Genomic DNA, 19,404 nt, shown 5'->3' on the forward strand with positions numbered 1-19,404 from the left:
ACGTGGAAAACCACCAGGCATTTCAGGATCTCATTTTAGTTAACAGAACTCAGAGGCACTCTTGGGAGAAGGCCCTAACACAGAAAGCGGTGTAATTCATACCAACAGAAGCCAGAGGAGAGACACTGAAATCGTGAAGTATAACACGGGTGTGTAGGAGGGAATATTTCATATACTTTTTTCTTAGGGTTTATTGTTATCAAACCAAATGTGATTTTATAATTTCCAGGATTGAGAGAGTTGCAATATTCTGTTCTATAAATAGCTAGTTAGTGCTATTATAACAAGGAATGTTTAATATGCACACTGATATATTCTTTTTTTTTTTTTAAATTTTATTTTTCATAAACATATAATATCTTTTTATCCCCAGGGGTACAGGTCTGTGAATCGCCAGGTTTACACACTTCACAGCACTCACCATAGCACATACCCTCCCCAATGTCCATAATCCCAACCCCCCACACCCCCCCATTAACCCTCAGTTTGTTTTGTGAGATTAAGAGTCACTTATGGTTTGTCTGCACACTGATATATTCTATTGTGGTACTAAAAAGACATTTATTACTTCTAGACATAATCTGTCACATGGCTGTACTCACGTGGGTGATGCTTTCTGATCCATTCTAAGCAATCAAATGCCACCTTCTTGGGTTTTTTCGGTAACACGTAGTATTTCAGATTATGTCTATTAAAGCTCATGCTGAACCTAGAAGTCCCAAACATAAAATTTTGTTATTATAAGAAAACATAGTTTTAGCCACCTTCACACATTGAAAACTGCTTTTCCACTTTGCCAACCTAATTACCAAGCCATCCCAAGCTGAACACGGTCACTGGCAGCTTGCCTATCAGAACCCCGGAACGGAAGTCAGGTGAAGGGCTCGCGGACAGAACGGGGATAAGGAGCGAATGTGTATGGACGAGATGACAAGGAGTCAGGAGGGCTGTAGAAGAGAACGTGTAGAAAGACAGGTGAGTCAGAAGCAGAGTCGCCAGGATGAGGTTGACAAGCAGAGACAGATAAAACATTCCAAAGATTAAGAAAATCAGAGAAAACACACATTTCAGGCTATCGGTGTCCCCAAGTTTTGACTGCGTATGTGAAGAGCTGACGGCAGGGTGCTAGTGGGAGCTAGCACACACACCCACATCATGGGTCACTGTCCTCTGCTTTGTGCCCCAGAGGGGATGTGGCTGACTCGGAGATGGACATGCTCCTCTTCTGCTGGCCCTCTGCTCTGGCTGGCCCCCTTCCTCCCTCCCGCTTCCTTAGGGAGCTTTTCCCCATTCCTTCGTCTCTTGTGTTTCAGTCTCTTCCACTGTGGCCGGCACCTCACCTCTTTCCTTCCCTCCAGTATTAAGTTTCTCAGAAGACACTTACACCCCCAACCAACTAACCACACATCCAATTTCGATTCTTGGCACCTCCATTCTGGCCTCTGCTGTTACCATTCCACCCACATTTTTCTATCTAGGCTTTTAAAACTAAATACGGGCGTCTGGGTGGCTCGGTTGGTTAAGCGTCTGCCTTTAGCTCAGGTCATGCTCTCAGGGTCCTGGGATCCAGTCCTGCATTGGGCTCCCCACTCAGCAGAAAGTCTGCTTCTCCCTCTGCCTGCAGCTCCCCCTGCTTGTGCTCCCTCTCTGTCAAATAAATAAATAAATAAAATTAAAACAAATAAGCAAAAAACACCTAAAGAAAGGTGAGGGGATTGTTACAGGGTCCTTGGCCCTGCAAAGACCCCCCTCCCAACCCCTGGCTCTGACATCTCCACAGGAAGGAGAGGTAACAGTTAAGGTCAGGGCATAAAGACATGTCCGTGCCTGTGTTGATGGAAGAAAAGAAAGAGACCGTAACTATAATAACCCATGGTTAAGGAGGATGCCTACGGACGGGGGCTGGGGATCAGAGGGAAGTACGATGGGGAATACAACAACTCGCTTTCTGTCTTTGTCCCTGAATCCAAGCTGGTTGGGTCCAGGTTTGCTGCCAGCGGCAGGATACACTCATCTGGTTTGAGGACAGAAGAATGCCTTGTGTGTGGAGGGCAGCGTCCGTGTGAATGGACTGCGACGCAAGTCAGAAGGCCATGCAACAGGCTGTGGTCATGTTCTTGCCGAGTGCGGGGAGCGCACTGGTCTTTGTGAGGACCTCACTCTGACCTCTCCATCACTCCGTGTTGTTGGCCGGCCTCACAAAAACCCACTACGAGCACCGACATGTTCACAGTCCACAGACTTGCCCCCACCATGCTCCTCTAACTTGTCTCCTTATCTTCTTCCTTTGCTTACTCCTTGAGTGGTCCCGGGACCACTCCCCAATGTCCAGCTCTTCTTTTCTCCCCCACATCACCTTCTTTGGGGACTTCACTTGCCAGTTTAAGCAGCACCCAGTGCCATCCCCATCTGTCCCAACTTCTGCCCCCCCCACCCCGCTTAGACCTTAGTGTTCTAAACCACAGTCCAACTTCTTTATAAATCAGTGCCTGAAACGGGGGTATGCGTACCCAAGGGGTTCACAAAGACTTTCTAAAGTTACATGAGCAGGGGCGCCTGGGTGGCTCAGTGGGTTAAGCCGCTGCCTTCGGCTCAGGTCATGATCTCAGGGTCCTGGGATTGAGTCCCGCATCGGGCTCTCTGCTCGGCGGGGAGCCTGCTTCCCTCTCTCTCTCTCTCTCTGCCTGTCTCTCCGTCTACTTGTGATCTCTCTCTCTGTCAAATAAATAATAAATAAAATCTTAAAAAAAAAAAAATAAAGTTACATGAGCAAAGATAGCTGTAGAGGAATCAACTGGCAGATTCTCTGTTTTCACGTGGACTTTCTGCGTCGGGCTCTGTGCTCAGTGTGGAGTCTGCTTGTCCTTTTCCCTCTGCTCCTAACCTCCCCCACACTATCTCTCTATCTCTTAAATAAATGAATAAATAAATAATCTTTAAAAAGAGAGTGTGCATGCACAAGCAGGGGTGGAGGGAGGGAAGAGGAAAATAGAGAATCTTAAGCAGGCTCCACACTGAGTGTGGAGCCTGATGCTGGGCTCGATCCCACGACTCTGAGATCGTGACCTGAGCTGAAGTCAAGAGTCCAGTGCTCAAACAACTGAGCCACCCAGGTGCTCCTGAAACTTTCTTTAATCAAAGTACCAGAAACCCTTGGCTTCATGTCTTTTAAGGGTTTTACATAGTTCTGTTGGGAGTAAAGTGTGACACAAGACATGAAGTACGCTGATGTTTGCTGGGATATTCTGATTTCAGACACACCGAGAGCAAAGTGGTGGCAGGGGAGATGCTTTTCACCTTATGATGCTGCTTCTTGCACAGCTGGCTATTGTCACAGGACTCCTTGCTCTAAAAGTCTTGTGAGATGTCTGCTAACCAACACTTTGAAACCATCCTTCTTATGCTATTTATATGCACAAAACACTGAGAGCTCTCTTCTAGGGCTGGAAATGGCAGAGGAACACATAGCGGATTGTGGCAAGAAAAGGCAGTAGATAAAAGACTGATCCGTCTATGGACTATTTCGATCATTCGTTCTCAGTCAATCATTTACAATCACTGTTGCAGCAAAGGAAACCACAGTCCTGACAGGATGATGGCATAAAAAGAACTGCCCAGGTATACAAATGATGTAGATGGTCTTTTTTTTTTTTTAAAGATTTTATTTATCTGACAGAGAGAGACACAGTGAGAGAGGGAACACAAGCAGACGGAGGGGGAAAGGGAGAAGCAGGCTTCCCACTGAGCAGGGAGTCCAATGCAGGGCTCGATCCCAGGACCCTGTGATCATGACCTGAGCCAAAGGCAGACGCTTAACGACTGAGCCACCCAGGCGCCCTGATGTAGCTGGTCTTAAAAATCAGTTGAGTTACTTTGGGCTTAGGTTGGGAATGGTGCATGAGTCTCCCTACCCATATGAACACTGAAATGACTATAGACAAGAATGGCCTGTTACCTTTCCCTACATTTTACATCATGTTTTAATTTCAGAACAATGTCTTATGTATTTAAAAAAAAAAAAGGTCTGGGTCAAAAAGGAGACCACAACAAGTGCAGGTAGCATAAGAACCCACGACTCTGCTCGTGGGGATGGGAAACAGTATGGCTCCTTTGGAAATACCTGGCAGTTCAGCAGAAGGTGAAAAACAGTCACCCAACAAGTACGTACTTCCACTCCTATGTGAATGCCCACAAGAAGGGAAGGAGGAGGTCCACACAAAACCCTGTGTGTGAACATATATTTCAGCATTAGTCATAAGAGCCCCAAATGGAAACAACCTAGATACTCACTAAAAAATAAAATGGGCCACACCCATACAATGGAATATTATTCAGCAATAAACTTTGAAAACATCATGTTAAGTGGAAGAAGCCAGTTACAGAAGACCACGGGTCAGATGATTTCATTTGTATGACATAACCAAAACAGGCAAGTCTACAAACAGAAGGCAGACTAGTGGTTGCGGGCAGGCATGTGGGGGAGGGGGAGTGACTACTACTGGACGTGGGTGTTTTTGCAGGGTGAGGAAGACATTCCAAAATTGATTGTGGTGATGGTCACACAACTCACTAAAGCCCACTGAACTGTACCCTTTAAACAGGTGAATTGTATGGTACATGGATTACATCTCAATAAAACAGTTATCAAAAACTGACACATCATCTGAAAAATTTCTAATATTTGTGTCATAATTAAAAAAAAAAAACCTTAGGGATGCCTGGGTGGCTCAGTCAGTTAAGCTTCTGCCTTCAGCTCAGGTCATGATCCCAGGGTCCTAGGATCGAGTCCCACATCAGGCTCCTTGGTCAACCGGGAGTCGGCTTCTCCCTCTGCCTGCTGCTCCCCATGCTTGTGTGCGCGCGTTCTCTCTCTCTCTCTGGCACATAAATAAATAAAATCTTTAAAAAAACCACCTTAGAAATGTTACCTAATTACCTTAGTCAAACAAATTACTAAAAATAATAAAATGACATGACATTAGGAAATAAAATGACCGATCTCAAACTCAAAACCACAACAGATCTCTCCACTACAAAAGGCCCGCTGAACCCCAGCACATGGACCAGGTTGTACACAGTTTGCTACGTTGAGAATGTCAGCAGTTGCTTAGAGTTTGTCTTACCTGTTCTATTGGAAAATAGGATGTTTGGAATCACCAAATATTTTTCTTTTAAGATAAAAACAAAAGCAGGGAGAGTGGGAGAGGGAGAAGCAGGCTTCCGGCTGAGCAGGAAGCCCGATGCGGGGCTCGATCCCGGGACCCTGGGATCATGATCTGAGCCGAAGGCAGACGCTTAACAACTGAGCCACCCAGGTACCCCTGGAATTACCAAATATTCTAGCCAGAGACAGGTCCCATCAACTGACGAATGTATAAATAAACACGGAATGCCCATACAATGGAAGATTATTCAGCCTTAAGGAACCCGGTACTGATACATGCAGCCACAGGGATGAGCCGTGAGAAGACTATGCTCGGGAAAAGCCGATGGGCACACAGGAGAAGGGGAACATGGGGAGTGACCATGAACGAGTACCAGGTTTCTTTCTGGGGTGATGAAAATGTTCTATGCTTAGATTTGGGGGATGGCTGGATAACTCTGTGAAGACAAAAAAAGCCCTGAATGCTAACCTTTAAATGGTTGAATTTTATGATATGTCATTTATCTCCCTCTCTCTCTCTCTTTTTTTAAGTAGGCTCATGCCCAATGTGGGGCTCAAACTCACCACCTGGAGATCAAGGGTCTCAATCTACCGACTAAGCGAGCCAGGCACCCAAACTGTATCTCAATAAAGATCTTATTTTTAAAAAAGCTTGAGACTCCACGGTAACTTCACTTAGGGAGCACTTTATCAGTTGACATTAACATGGTAACTATGATTAGGTCTAGGGTGTCAAACTCATATGTCATTTTAAGCGATGTGTCAGGAAATGGAATCAATTTGTGCTCAGCTCTTGTTGCTTCTGAAACTGAGATAGTTGTCATGGGGATGTGTACCACACAGTTTACGTGGATTGAGAAAGTCAGAATTTTCCTTTTAAATAAATGAAAGTAAGTTTAATTTAGGTGATTGGCAACAAACGCTGGCTTGGCCAACCAAGTTACATAGAAGTCACGTCCCAGTATTTGAAAGAGCTAACTGGTAGCCACAAAATTTTGATAAAACTATTATTTAAAAGCATATCCCACAATAAAAATACCCTAGATTTATAATATGTAATATAGTAATAATATTATAATATATTAATTATATATTAATATAAAATATCAATTATATTTGTTATATAATATAAATCATATAATTGTTAAAAATGTTTCAGCAAAGTGTACTGAAACTAACAGCATTTTGATTTCCCCAACTCTTCTGAATGTAAAGGATACAAGATGCATTTCAGTGAAAGAGGAACAAGAATACTGATTGATTGACTGATTAACTGGTGGGGGAGAGGCAGACGGAGAGAGAATTTCCAGCAGGCTCCATGCTCAGCGTAGAGCCTGATATGGGGTTCAAACTCACAACCCTGAGATCATGACCTGAGCCAAAACCAAGAGCTGGATGCTTAACCTACTGAGCCACTCAGGCGCCCAGGAACAAGAATAGTTAATGGTCATTAGAAAAGTCCTGGTAGGGGCGCCTGGGTGGCTCAGTGGGTTAAGCCTCTGCCTTTGGCTCAGGTCATGGTCTCAGGGTCCTGGGATCAAGCCCCACGTTGGGCTCTCTGCTCAGCAGGGAGACTGCTTCCCCCTCTCCCTCTGCCTACCTCTCTGCCTACTTGTGATCTCTCTCTCTGTGTCAAATGAATAAATAAAAATCTTTAAAAAAAAAAAAAAAAGAAAAGAAAAGTCCTGGTAAAGTATTTTTTTTTTTTAAGATTTTATTTATTTATTTGGCAGAGAGAGATCACAAGTAGATGGAGAGGCAGGCAGAGAGAGAGAGAGGGAAGCAGGATCTCTGCCGAGCAGAGAACCCGATGCGGGACTCGATCCCAGGACCCTGAGATCATGACCTGAGCCGAAGGCAGCGGCTTAACCCACTGAGCCACCCAGGCGCCCCAAGTATTTTTTTATAGTATGTTTCCCAGAAAGAGTAAAATGAGTAACTAATGATCTGACTTATTTTTGCCAGTCAAGTAGTTTACAATTCTTCACTTTCCACAAAATTGAAAGGATTTGAGTTGTCAGCTGACAGATCATTAAAAATAATTTTTGATGACAGATCATTATGTAATTTTGGCATATACGTCAGAAAAAATTCAAATAATTGAGTGTTACTGTTATAATAAATGCTTTCCATTCCCATCTACATGTTTTTGTGAGCAACGGTTCTCAATGCTCACATCTATAAAAATAAGAAATACGAGCTGTTTTGATTTGTCAAAACAAATGTTGTATCAGCTAGCTGAAAGAAGTCCTATCTCATCAAATTACACATTCCCAATCAAAATGTATGCTAAAATTTGAAAAATATGGTTAAACTATTCTGACCGGTTATATAAACTAATGATTATAATAGTTCGATCTGGAAGAAAATTTTGGTATGGGAAATTTAAAAAAACAACTTTTAATTTATGCATCTATTTTCTTGCAGGTAAATATAGTAGATTAACCAACAAGACTTCATGCATAAAAATATACTACCTTAGGATAAAAATCTGTGGGGAAACTGAAAGAGAAATAGGAGTTCACAGAGAAAAAGGAAAGATGTAAACTATCTGTTAAAGAAAATTTTGAAGATAAAATTAACAATTTTTAATGTGTTTTTTAAGTGAGTGAAAGTAGGTACAAAATTTCCATTATATTTATATTCTACTGGAGACATTTAAAAGGGCCAGGTAACAATTTTATTTAAAAAATGTTATTTACCACAGATCACATTCTCTTTATTTAAAACTCATGCTGAAAAATTTCTGGTGTTAGGTTAGAAACACACAAGGGGTACGGTTTTCCAAAATCCTTTCAGGAGGCCCATATGACCACAAAAAGCAGGAAGACTGAGGCCATGACCATCCCCACCCACCCCTTAAACATCCCCCGTACCACTGAGCTAAAAATCAAATTCATTACCCACTCCTCCACCCCTGCTCCCTTCCTGCACGTCCAATTATGGTCAGTGGCGGTGGTCACCCGCACCAGAAACTGTACACAGAAACTTCCACGACGTCTGCCTTTCGTATGCCATCAGTCTCCTGGATTCAGCTGTGTCTTCCCTCCACCCCGTCCCCTGTATCCTCTGCTGCTGCCACCATCGTCACCATCTCCTAGAACGCTAGGGGCTGTCTGGCCTCCGATCTCTCATTCCTCTGCTCTACCTTCTGTTTCACTGCCAGCATGATCACTCTACCGTAGGGTTCAGGTCAAGCCACTTCCAGCCACGCTGCCCACAGGACGAAGTCCAAACACTTTATCATCACGAAATGCAAGATCCCAGCGACTGGGCGTCGATCTGCCTGCCCAGGGCCAGCCCTTCTCCAGGTCTCTCCACTCACCCCATGAATTATCATCCGTTCCTTGGAACCAATTTGTACTTTGATGCCCAAAACTCCAGTCCCGAATCCTCACTCTCCACCCGTGAAAGTGCCATCCTCACCACTTCAACCCACGAGGATGAGTATAACCAAAGAGGCACACGGTAACACGAGTTGGAGCAGACAGGGAGAAACCACAACCCTCACACATTGCATGCTGCCGCTGCTCTGGAAAACCGCCTGCAGTTTGCATGGCCCGATGACGCCCCTGCCGGACAGATGTCCCTGAGAAACGAAAGCCCCTATGTGACAACTTAGACACAAAGGCTCATATAAGTATTCCTAAGTATAACAGCCACAAAATGGAAACAACTCAAAATGCCACCACATGATAAATGAATGAATAAAATGCAGAGTGTACACATACGATGGCGTATTTTTTGTCACTGAAACAGAATGAAGTACTGTCGCACGCTGCGACGCAGATGAACTGTGGACACGTGTGCTACGTGAGAGGCCAGCCACAGCAGGCCAAGTCCTGCAAAATTCTGTTTTGTTTTGTTTTTCTTTTCTGAAGACTTTATTTATTTATTTGACACAGAAAGAGAGATCACAAGTAGGCAGAGAAAGAGGGGGAAGCAGGCTCCCCACTGATCAGAGAGCCTGATGCGGGACTCGATCCCAGGACCCTGAGATCACGACCTGAGCCGAAGGCAGAGGCTTAACCCACTGAGCCACAGAGGCACCCCTAAAATTCTGTTTATATGAAATGCCCAGCTTAGGCAAAAATATATAAAGACACGAAGTAGATCAGTGGTTGTCTAGGGCTGGGGAAGTGGGGGGATAGTTGGAACTGCTAATGGGTATGGAGTTTCTTTTAAGGGAGACAGAAATGTTCTAAAAGTAGGGGTGGGATTGCACAACACTGTGAATACACTTAAAAAAAAAAAATCCTAGAATTGCACACTTTAAAAAGGTGCATTTTGGGACGCCTGGGTGGCTCAGTTGGTTAAACGGCTGCCTTTGGCTCAGGTCATGATCCCAGCATCCTGGGATTGAGTCCCACATCGGGCTCCTTGTTTGGCAGGGAGCCTGCTTCTTCCTCTGCCTCTGCCTGCCACTCTGTCTGCCTGTGCTCGCTCTCGCTTCTCTCTCTATGACAAATAAATAAATAAAATCTTCAGAAAAAAAAAAAGGTGCATTTTAAGGTATGTAAACTATACCTCAATGTAGCTGCTTACAAAAAAGACTCCTCAGCCTAAAAAGCCCGCTTCCCGTATAAAACCCCATCCGACCCCTCCTCATTAACAACCAGTTGTTATTTTGGGTTATCGTCAGTCTTGCCTTCCTGAGTTCCTGCAGTCATAATTTACATCTCTAATTACCACTTACTTCATTCTGCAACTTATTAAAAAGTATTTAAAGGGTTCTGAAACCAGACTGTTTGGGTTTAAGTCCTCCCTCCATCATTTGCAAAGCATATGACCTTGTTCGTTACTTCTCTGTGCCTCTGTTTCCTCATTCCAAAGTGAGGAAAATAGGAGTACTTACCTCATAAGCCTTTTGGGTGGAGAAATGAGTTCATATACATAAGAGGTCAAGAATAGTGCCTGGAACATCCTATAGGCTAAATATGTAAGAGTCAGCTCCTGCTACTACTGTATTACGCTACATTGTTGTATCAGCTGTCTATAAGTCTGTCTCCTCTTTCTCAGTTTATATTTTAAGGTCCTAAGGAAAAGGAATAAAATCTCTATTTTATTATCTACCCTCGTATTTCCCAAAGAAGAAGAAGATCAGCACAGAGCAGCTGTAAGAGAGGAATACCGGGGCCAGGCTCCAACCCTAGGGAGACCTGCCTTCACCTGCCCATGACACAGCAGCAGCTGGGTAAATTTAATCCAAACAAGGGCCGATTGGCAAAAGAGATCAGGAAAAAAATGTACCAGAAAGAGTCTGTTAAAATCTTTTACTTCCACTAAGAGATTTAAACTCTCCCAAATATGGAAATACCAAATATATTAAGGAATCAACAGAGTTGCCCAAATTTTCATATTTTACCCACATTTACCAAAATTCCTCCATATGTTCCATTTATTCATTCTCACTGAGTGCCAATTATGCACAGGGTGCCACATGCTAGACTCAGGAAATGTACAATCTATTGCTTTTCCAGGCTGATCTCCTCACATGACTAGGAAAAGATTTTAAAGGTGTCTGTCTCTGAATGCATATGAGCAATGTTTACTCAAATAAAAACGACAAATTCGGTACTTAGAAAAAATTATTCAAAAGGTGAACTGAATTTATATAATTTCTTTTAACTATGTGCATTTGGTAATTTAATATGACTGGCCTAAAAGAAGGAGTAGACTGCATCTGGCATAAATTTAATGGAAAAAAGCTAAAAACATTGCCTATTAAAAAAAAGAAAGGCTCCCACAGATCAGTGCAGTACTTACAGAAGTGAATTTCTAGCATGTAGGTTATTCACTAGAACCCAAAGCATAATATGACACTTAAATATAATGTTATGAAGTATATCAATTATGGAAGCGAAATCTCCCCCACCCCCAAATTCTACACAAACACCCTTCTGCACATGGGATTAAAGTAGAATATTCCATTTCAAATTTTGGGATTTCACAGAGAAAATTCTGAGGACTCAAAAATTTGTGCGCTCAAGAATGCCAGTTTAATCTGCAAAGGTCCCTGTAGCTGTCTTAATCTCATGCTCCCCCATATCCTTCATGTGGCACTTTCGGTTCTTCCTGTAACCTGCAGAACGAGGCTGCTGTTTTACCGACAATACTTAGAGAGCCAGCTTACGGTCTGTATTTCCAAATGAACAAAAGGCGTGCCTTAACCCTTCACTCCAACACTTCAGTCATTTCTTCAGGCATTCCTCAAACTCAAAGCACCCCTGATAAATTAGAAGGGAGAAGTATTTTCACTGGCACACAGCAGCTGTTGAGTAAGTATCTGCTGAGCGAGTGAACCTATCAGAGAGAGAATGCACCCACCTCTACCAACTCATGGGAAGAACAATCTAGTACAACCCAGATATGCGAGGCTACTCCTTTACAGCAGTTTCTGTTACGAGTAATTACGGATTTGGTGGCAAGAAGAAGCACTTTGCTGTTGAGATGAAAACAAAGTATAAAAGCTGTTACACATCCTTTCTGGATGGGTTTCAGCATCTTGGATTAAGTGGCGCTTCAGGGGAAAACGACAGAGCAGGGTCATCTGTTCACTTCCTGATGTACGCTCTAGGATGTACAGGAGCCGGAATCAGATAAACACAAGCTAATTTGCTCCTGGGACCTCCTAGAGTTATCAGGTACAGCGCATACTTTATCCCTACTTCCAAAATAGCTATGCAGATAGAGCTTTAATTTTAGTAAGGAAAAAGCCAGTAGGGCTTGGTTCCCATATTTCGCTGCACACTGGAGTCACTTGGGGACTTTTTAGAAACATAACGGCTCCCAGCCCCCCAAATTCTGATCCAAATGACAGAGTGCAATCTGTGCCTCGGGGTTTTCAAAGCTCAGTCTGTGATTCTCCTGTGCAGCAATCCGGGAATCACTGCCCCCGGGGTGTTTTAATTCAGGACTTTCAGCAACTTACACCTGAGGCTGGAGAATCTTCAGTTGAGTGAGGATGTCCTTCTGTACCCTGGGGTTAGCTGTGGCGGTAAGGGCCATCACTGGAACAGAAGGGAACTTCTGGCGAAGCATATTCATTCTTTTGTAATCTTGGCGGAAATCATGTCCCCACTAGTTAGAAAAAAAAAATACTGCTTTTCAGACTGTCTGGATCTTCCTTACATAAAGAGAAAACACTGCTCACTGTACTGAGAACCACTGTATTCTTCAGCGAGCTAGAAGAGTAAGTTACCAATTTCCCTCTATTCTGAAAATACATATCCTATTGGTAGTATGTATTGAGATTTCAAGTCACATAAACCAGTATTTACCTGACTGACACAATGTGCTTCATCAATGACAAAACGTGCCAAGAGCTTCCTCTCATACAGATTCTCCAGCGTGGAAATCAGTCTATTACTTGCACAGACCTAGAGCAGAAATGTATTCATGAGAGATCTGAAAACATTTAAACACCACATCACCTTAAGGGCTCTGTTGTCTTTAAGTTTCACTACAACGTAGGCTGTACTAAAACCTCCATATAAAAGAAGTTCTTACTTCAGTGTATGAAGAAAATTGGCAGAAGTAATAGAAAATTCTGAATGAGGCCCTCTAGAATATTCACCCCCATTTAGCAAGCAATTATGTATTAGGTCAGTGGTTCTAAAGCATTTTTTCTGCCTCAATATACCTGAGGTTCACCACACATTTATGCTGGTAACAGGGTTACAGATGTATGTTGTGGGAGGGCATGCTATTTGGGGGGTGGCGACACTTGTATGTATGTATGTATTTCATGGTTCTGTCTATACAGGGCCTAGAAGCAACGATGTCCCAGTGGCAATGGCAAAACCTGGCATCCATATCTAGATAGGGACATGTCAAAAGGACACAGAAACAGTGAGTTGGAACTCTTCTACTAGCCAAATCTAGGACAATTAGAACATCCAAATAAACAATGAGAACTGATGATAGCCCCCTGACAAATTAAGAACCCATCACTTTAAGTTGATATAAATACAGAAATAGATAAAAGGGAAAGCTCTTCATCATAAGAGAACGCCAGCTAAGTCAGAAAAATCATCATTTGGCATCCATTATAGTAAACACTGACAGGGAGTCATCAACGGATGATAAAAACTCTCTTGGGTAAGTCTGATGAGTAACAGGATACTTACCCAGTCTCAGAGTATCCCACAGCAGCATACCCGCCAATTGCAAAAGCCAAAATGTACCTTTATTTTTGTAATTATTATAGTAATCGCAATGACGACAAAAAAAGGAATTCTGTAGTGGAGAAACTGGACAGACATCACCTCAACCAAGTGATCAAAGTTAACTAACAAGACCGGTAACAGAAGGAACAGACATCCGGTGCCTCCCACTCGGATGCGAGAACATGTCACCACCTCTGTGATACTCCTGCCAAGACGAGTAACATCAACCTCATCATGAGAAAACAGAAGATACATTCGAATTGAGGGACAATCCTCAAAACAATTGGCCTTTACTCTTCACAATTTGTCAAAATCATGAGAGACAGAAAAACCTTAAAGAGACATGACAACCGAAGCAATGCATAATCCAGGATCTTCTTTTGCTATAAAGGACATTACTGGGACAACTAGTGAGACTGGAATGAGGTTTATCGATTAAGCCATTGTACTGTATCAGTAAAAATTTTCTCATTTTAATGATTGTTCTGAGGTTATGCAAGAGAATTTGTTTTATTTATTTATTTTTAAAGACTTTATTTATTTGACACAGAGAGAGAGAACACAAGCAGGGGGAGCAGCAGGCAGAGCGAGAGGCAGGCTCCTCGCTAAGCAGAGAGTCTGATGCGGTGTCCATCCCAGGACCTCGGGATCATGACCTGAGCCAAAGGCAGATGCTTAACTGACTGAGCCACCCAGGCACCCTGGAATTTGTTTTTAGGAAATGCACAGTGAAGTATTTAGGGTTGAAAGGAAGAGCATGTCTGCAACCTACTCTCAACTATTTTAGGAAAAAAGTAAAGAGAGAGAACAATAAAGCAGTTACAGTGAAGTGTTACCATTAGGGTTTCAGGGTAAAAGTAATACAGGAATCCTTGTACTATACTGTGTATCAGAAATTATGTCAATGACTCAGTCGGTTGGGTGGCTCAGTTGGCTAAGAGTCTGCCTTTGGCTCAGGTCATGATCCTAGGGTCCTGGGATTGAGTCCCACTGAGCAGGCTCCCTGCTCAGTGGGGAGTCTGCTTCTCCCTCTCCCCCTCCCCCCTGCTCGTGCTCTCTCTCAAATAAATAAATAAATAAAATCTTTATTAAAAAAGATTATGTCAAGAATCTAAAAATATTATGTATTCTAGTGGGCTTTAATGAGATAATAGAAAAATATACTGGTCTCTGCTTCCAGTTCCTGGCACAGAGCTCTTGAAACCTTTGTAATTTGCTAACTGATAAGAACAGAAGCCTCCCTGGTTCTAATATTTGTCTCTGACCCCATCCTTGATGCAGGGCTCCTAAAGCCCTTCTAAATTCTTAAGTGTTAAGAACAGCAGGAGCATCTTTTGTTCTGGGGCAGTGACTCTGGGTGAGGGCTGCTCACCAGAGAGACCGAGCCATGATCAGAAGCCTGGAATTCTCAGGAGCACCCCATCCTGCAGAGAGGGGAGAGGGGCTGGAAATGATCTTGCCGACATGAGGCAGCCATAAAACCCCCAGAGTTGGGGGTTTGGCGGGCTTCCAGGTTGGTGAACATGTCCACATGTGGAGGGTCAGGCATCCCAGCGCCACAGGGACAGAAGCTCTTGCGCTCGGGACCAACCTAGTCCCTGTCCTGTGTCTCCCTCCTCTGGCGGTTCATCTGCATCCTTTATCACATCCCATAATAAGCTGGTAAATGTGAAGTGTTCCCTTGAGTTCTGCGGGCCGCTCTAGTACACCAATCGAACCTGAGGGGGGGGTCATGGGAACCTCTGATTTGTTAGCCACATCGGACAGAAGTTATGGGTAACCTGGGGACCTTCAACTTGCTGCTGGCATCTAAAGAACGGTGGGAACCATCTTGAGGGGCCGAGTTCTTAACCCATGGGATCGGATGCTATCTCCATGCAGACACCGTCAGCATGGAGTAACACTGCGGGACCCCCTGCTGGGGTCACAGAGAGCTGCTCAGAACGAGGAAAAAGTCCACACATTTGGTCACCAGGATTGAAAACACTCTATGTGATGGTAGAGGAGAAAACAAGAGGGGGGAAGACTGGGTTTTTCCCTCCTCAGGAGGCAGACTTAGGCTGTTTTTCTAACACAGCTTTAATACCATATTTTAAAATAACAGTATCAATACATACCTTCTCTGGAGTGACATACAGAAGTTTTATAATTGGGTCTTTCTTGGATAATTGCAGGTAAATACTTGTGGCTTCTGAGTCAGTCTTATCACCCGTCAGATAGGTAGCTGGGATCTAAGCACAAAAGTAGCAAACATAAGCACAGACATATCCTCAGTCTCTATAAATGTTTTAGAAGTCATATATCAAAACTGGGTCAAAGGGAAGACAATCTCAGCGCAGTGGAAGTAAGTAGTTAGCATATATTTAAAAAAAAAAGAACTTAGCCTTAACTCAAAATATTCCCATTATTTATTTCCTTCTCTTTTTTCCCCTTTACTGCTTTTGCTTTTCATATCTATAAATAAGATAAATATGAATTCAGTACCCAAGAGCGTTGCATCCTGACGTATGGCTCGTTTTAGTTTGTGCAAAGGTATCTCCAGCGTTTTAAAGCTCAGGGACGATGAGAGTAGCATCAGGCCTGATGGGCCACAGGGGATGGGCACTGCACAAACACATTCTTTGGAAGAAAAATCAAACCAGCGGTCTTATTGAGGGGTGGGAGCTCATAACCTTGAAAAATCAGGATTTGGCAGAATACATTCATATACGTTCTTAACCTCGGCCAAGAGGAAAAAGGACGCCCGTGTGGGGGTGCTCCTGTGTACGCATTTTAAGATGTGAAGAGAGTGGGAACTGTGGTGATCTCGCAGTAATAAGAAAAGAAATCCGTTCACATTAGTAAAAGAAATTCACATCAGGAAAATATAGGTTAAAAGTTCTTGCTAAATTACATTTTTCTAGAATAAAATCAGACTGAACTACAGAAGGTTATCTGTATTGGAATTTTCAAAGACTTGTACAACTTAATGAAACTGCTGTGCTTTATGTTTGCAACTCACAAACTACTTTATGAAAAAGGTTACTCAGAGTACTGAAATACAATTATTTTTATGTCTTTATTAGTATTTTTTATTGTAATTGGTAGTATTTTAACTTACATCCAAGGAAGTCAGCTTTTGGACTTGATCTACTATGAGTGATCTCAAGGGAGAAATGACAATTGTAACGCCAGGAGAGACACAGGCAGGGAGCTGGTAACACAGACTTTTACCACCTCCTGAAAGGACAAAAAACCCCCCCCCAAAACCTGTCAGGTTCAATCTTGAGAGCATGAAGGCAAAAGTTACGAACTAAATCATACAGTAATATTTAAAAGCAATCAACTAATAGGACACCAAGTGACATTCAGCACCGTGCCAACAATTTGCCATATCTGAATGAGCCAAAATATTTAGACAATTTAAATGTGTGAAAATTACCTTTTAGGCCATCTCGTGTAGGCTTACATGAATGCAAAAGCACGAATCAGGGCAGGGAACTTAGAGGCAATAGAATTGCTTTAAAAATCTACTTGGGAAATCCAAACACTGTAAAAGGGGTGTTCTATCACAGTGTTAGGATGAAAATAATTACCTGGTACAACATTTAATTTTTAAAGACTTAAAATGTGATAAAATATACATCACTTAGGACCATAGTGACCACGGTTTAACACTTCTTAGATGATCAGAAAACACTTGTAGGATCTTACTTTTTTAAACTAGCATGAACCTGTCAAACGCTAAATACACACGCTTCGACTCCCGTACTCTTATCAATAAGGGAATGTTCCCAATATTCCTTTGAGATAAAAGAAGGGTAGAACTACACTGGGGTATACTAACAGAACATGAAGAGAAAGACACCCTGAGACGTACCCCCATCTCTCCGTGTAACTCGAATTCAAAATGGTAAGACAATCAATACACGTTAAATGCTACCTAAAATGATTCGTCTCTAATTTTCAACTTCTCCCATCCACTAATAGTAGAAGCTTGTGCCAGCAGTTTCTAAGACTTTGTTTTTGGTTTTGAACTATACATCACATTCTACTTCTTTACCTATGGCTAAACGCTTTTCGTCGGATGGTCACGACATTCTGTGAAGTAGGTGCTTTACTGTCATCCTCACCGGACACAGGAGGCAGCTGGCACGTGGGCTGAAGGGCCTTGCTCAAGGTCACGCTGTGAGTAAGTGGCAGGGCTGCATGCTGAGGCCAGGCCATCACTCCAGAGCTAAAGATCTTAACCACCCTTCAACACTACACTGAACCAAATAAAGTGCCAGAGGCGGGCAAGGCCTCTGACGGTAATTTTTTAAGTGCCAGACTAATTTAGACTTAAAGAAAGAGAAAGAGAGAGAGAGAGAGAAATTCTAGATTGACTGAACACAACAAGCTCTGAGTTGAAAATCTTAAAGGGCCATTAGCGCTATCACGTCAACAGAGGACGTGAGGTAGTACACTTTCTCACTACTGCGCGGGAGGTCTAGAGGTCCCTTCATGATGGAATTACTGTGTGGGTGTGCATTTTATTTCTATTAAAGGACTTTCATTTAACATCTGCCAATGGACTCCTGCCAATTGACATCTAAAAATACATACCAGTGGGCATTAAGATAAAACAGTCTTCACCCAGCAGCGCAGCATTGATCGCCTCTAGCTGATTAGTTCTAAAATTATGCAGGCCAAATTTTTTATGAAAAATCTTCATCATTTCTTTTGTATGAGGAAAACTAAGACTTTGGAAACGCTCGTGTTTCAGACTTCTGGATGCTAAATCTTGTGCCGACTTGTCTGAGAAAACAATCGATGTTAAGAAAAATCAGCGCGTTATTGTTAACAAGTCAGTTTCAGCCCTTACCCCATGCCACACAAAATCAAAGGCATACATATCCCTGCAGCACATCTTTCTTTAACCACTTATCAGGGTTTCATCCCTGCCAAATGTCAAAGCCGCCAGAAACTTCCTGAGGCCAAATTCCAGTCTCTTCCTTGATCGTTCTGCAGCGCCCACCACTAACTATTTCATTTATTCCCTTCTTCCTCCTCTCCTGACCTTCAAGACAATCATGGGGTTTCTACTCAAATTCTCTCTCCAAGCTCCACTTCCTCCACCTGCCCCTTACACGTGGGAGTCTTTGCAGATGCTTGGGACTTTTAGCCATTCTTGCTTTGGAATTCTCAGTCCTCTGATCTTAGTCCCCACCGATACCTGCCCAAGTTCCGGTCCTGGGCACGTCTCCAGATGTCTGCAAGACATTTCCACCTGAATGGCTTACCAACACTTTAAGCTCCACAAGTCTTAAAATAGCCCTCCTCAGCTTTTCTCCCAATCTGCTCTGCCTCCTGACTCCCCTGCTCTGCTAATGGTGTCATAGATTTCTCAGTCACCGGGTCTGAAACCTTGGCGGCATCTCGGCTTCCCCGGCTCTCCTTCCGCCGTGTCTCTCACATCCACCCCCCTCCCCGGCCCCGCTCGGCTTCTTGCTCTGCAGCCCTGCTCTCCCAGCCCCGGTTCGGCACGCAGAACAAGGGGTGCTCACGCCAGCTCTGGCAGTTTCTCTAATCCCAACACTTGACTGTCTCAAAGATAATTGCGAACATCGAGGATGACACACTCTAATGTGCTACAAAAATAAATCCATTAATGGTTATTCTAAAGGTCAACAGCATAACTGTTAAGAACAACCTCTGTGGTATTAAGTCATTAATGGCAAAAATAGGGAAGGCTGTACTTTATAAAACCTTACACATAGAAACTTGTTTCAGTTAAAAAACACTTGGCAATGACTTTACAGAGTTGATGTAACGTTTTAAAATTAATCTTGGCTTCTCTCTGCAGCCTTTCCAGTGGTTAATTGCACTTCTCAACAAACTTCTACTAAACTATGAGTTTCAGGAGGACAGGGACTACTCGTTACTCACCTATGACCAGAACCCGGCACAGAACAGGATCTGAAGTGCGCACGCCATAAGTGTTTGTTGAATGAATTAAAAGGATTTTAGGGGATGCCTGGGTGGCTCAGTTGGTTAAGCAGCTGCCTTCGGCTCAGGTCATGATCCCAGCGTCCTGGGATCGAGTCCCACATC

General features: G+C 43.2%; 1 protein-coding gene across 3 annotated transcripts in view; it reads right to left on the bottom strand.

Moving 5' to 3' along the window:
- Positions 1-19,404, bottom strand: part of LOC111152664 (Bloom syndrome RecQ like helicase) — a 91,709-nt gene that overhangs the window by 32,541 nt on the left and 39,764 nt on the right. For all 3 annotated transcript variants that reach the window (XM_022511213.1, XM_022511216.1, XM_022511214.1), the window contains 6 exons: positions 17,917-18,108; positions 16,433-16,551; positions 15,450-15,563; positions 12,445-12,543; positions 12,096-12,244; positions 603-709 (listed from right to left, as the gene is read on the bottom strand). In XM_022511213.1, coding sequence (XP_022366921.1) covers positions 603-709; positions 12,096-12,244; positions 12,445-12,543; positions 15,450-15,563; positions 16,433-16,551; positions 17,917-18,108 — 780 coding nt within the window. The remainder of the gene's footprint in view (positions 1-602; positions 710-12,095; positions 12,245-12,444; positions 12,544-15,449; positions 15,564-16,432; positions 16,552-17,916; positions 18,109-19,404) is intronic.

The sequence above is a fragment of the Enhydra lutris genome, unplaced genomic scaffold (genome assembly GCF_002288905.1).
Source record: "Enhydra lutris kenyoni isolate GAN:26980312 unplaced genomic scaffold, ASM228890v2 scaffoldscaffold29, whole genome shotgun sequence".
In the NCBI taxonomy this organism is placed as follows: domain Eukaryota; kingdom Metazoa; phylum Chordata; class Mammalia; order Carnivora; family Mustelidae; genus Enhydra; species Enhydra lutris.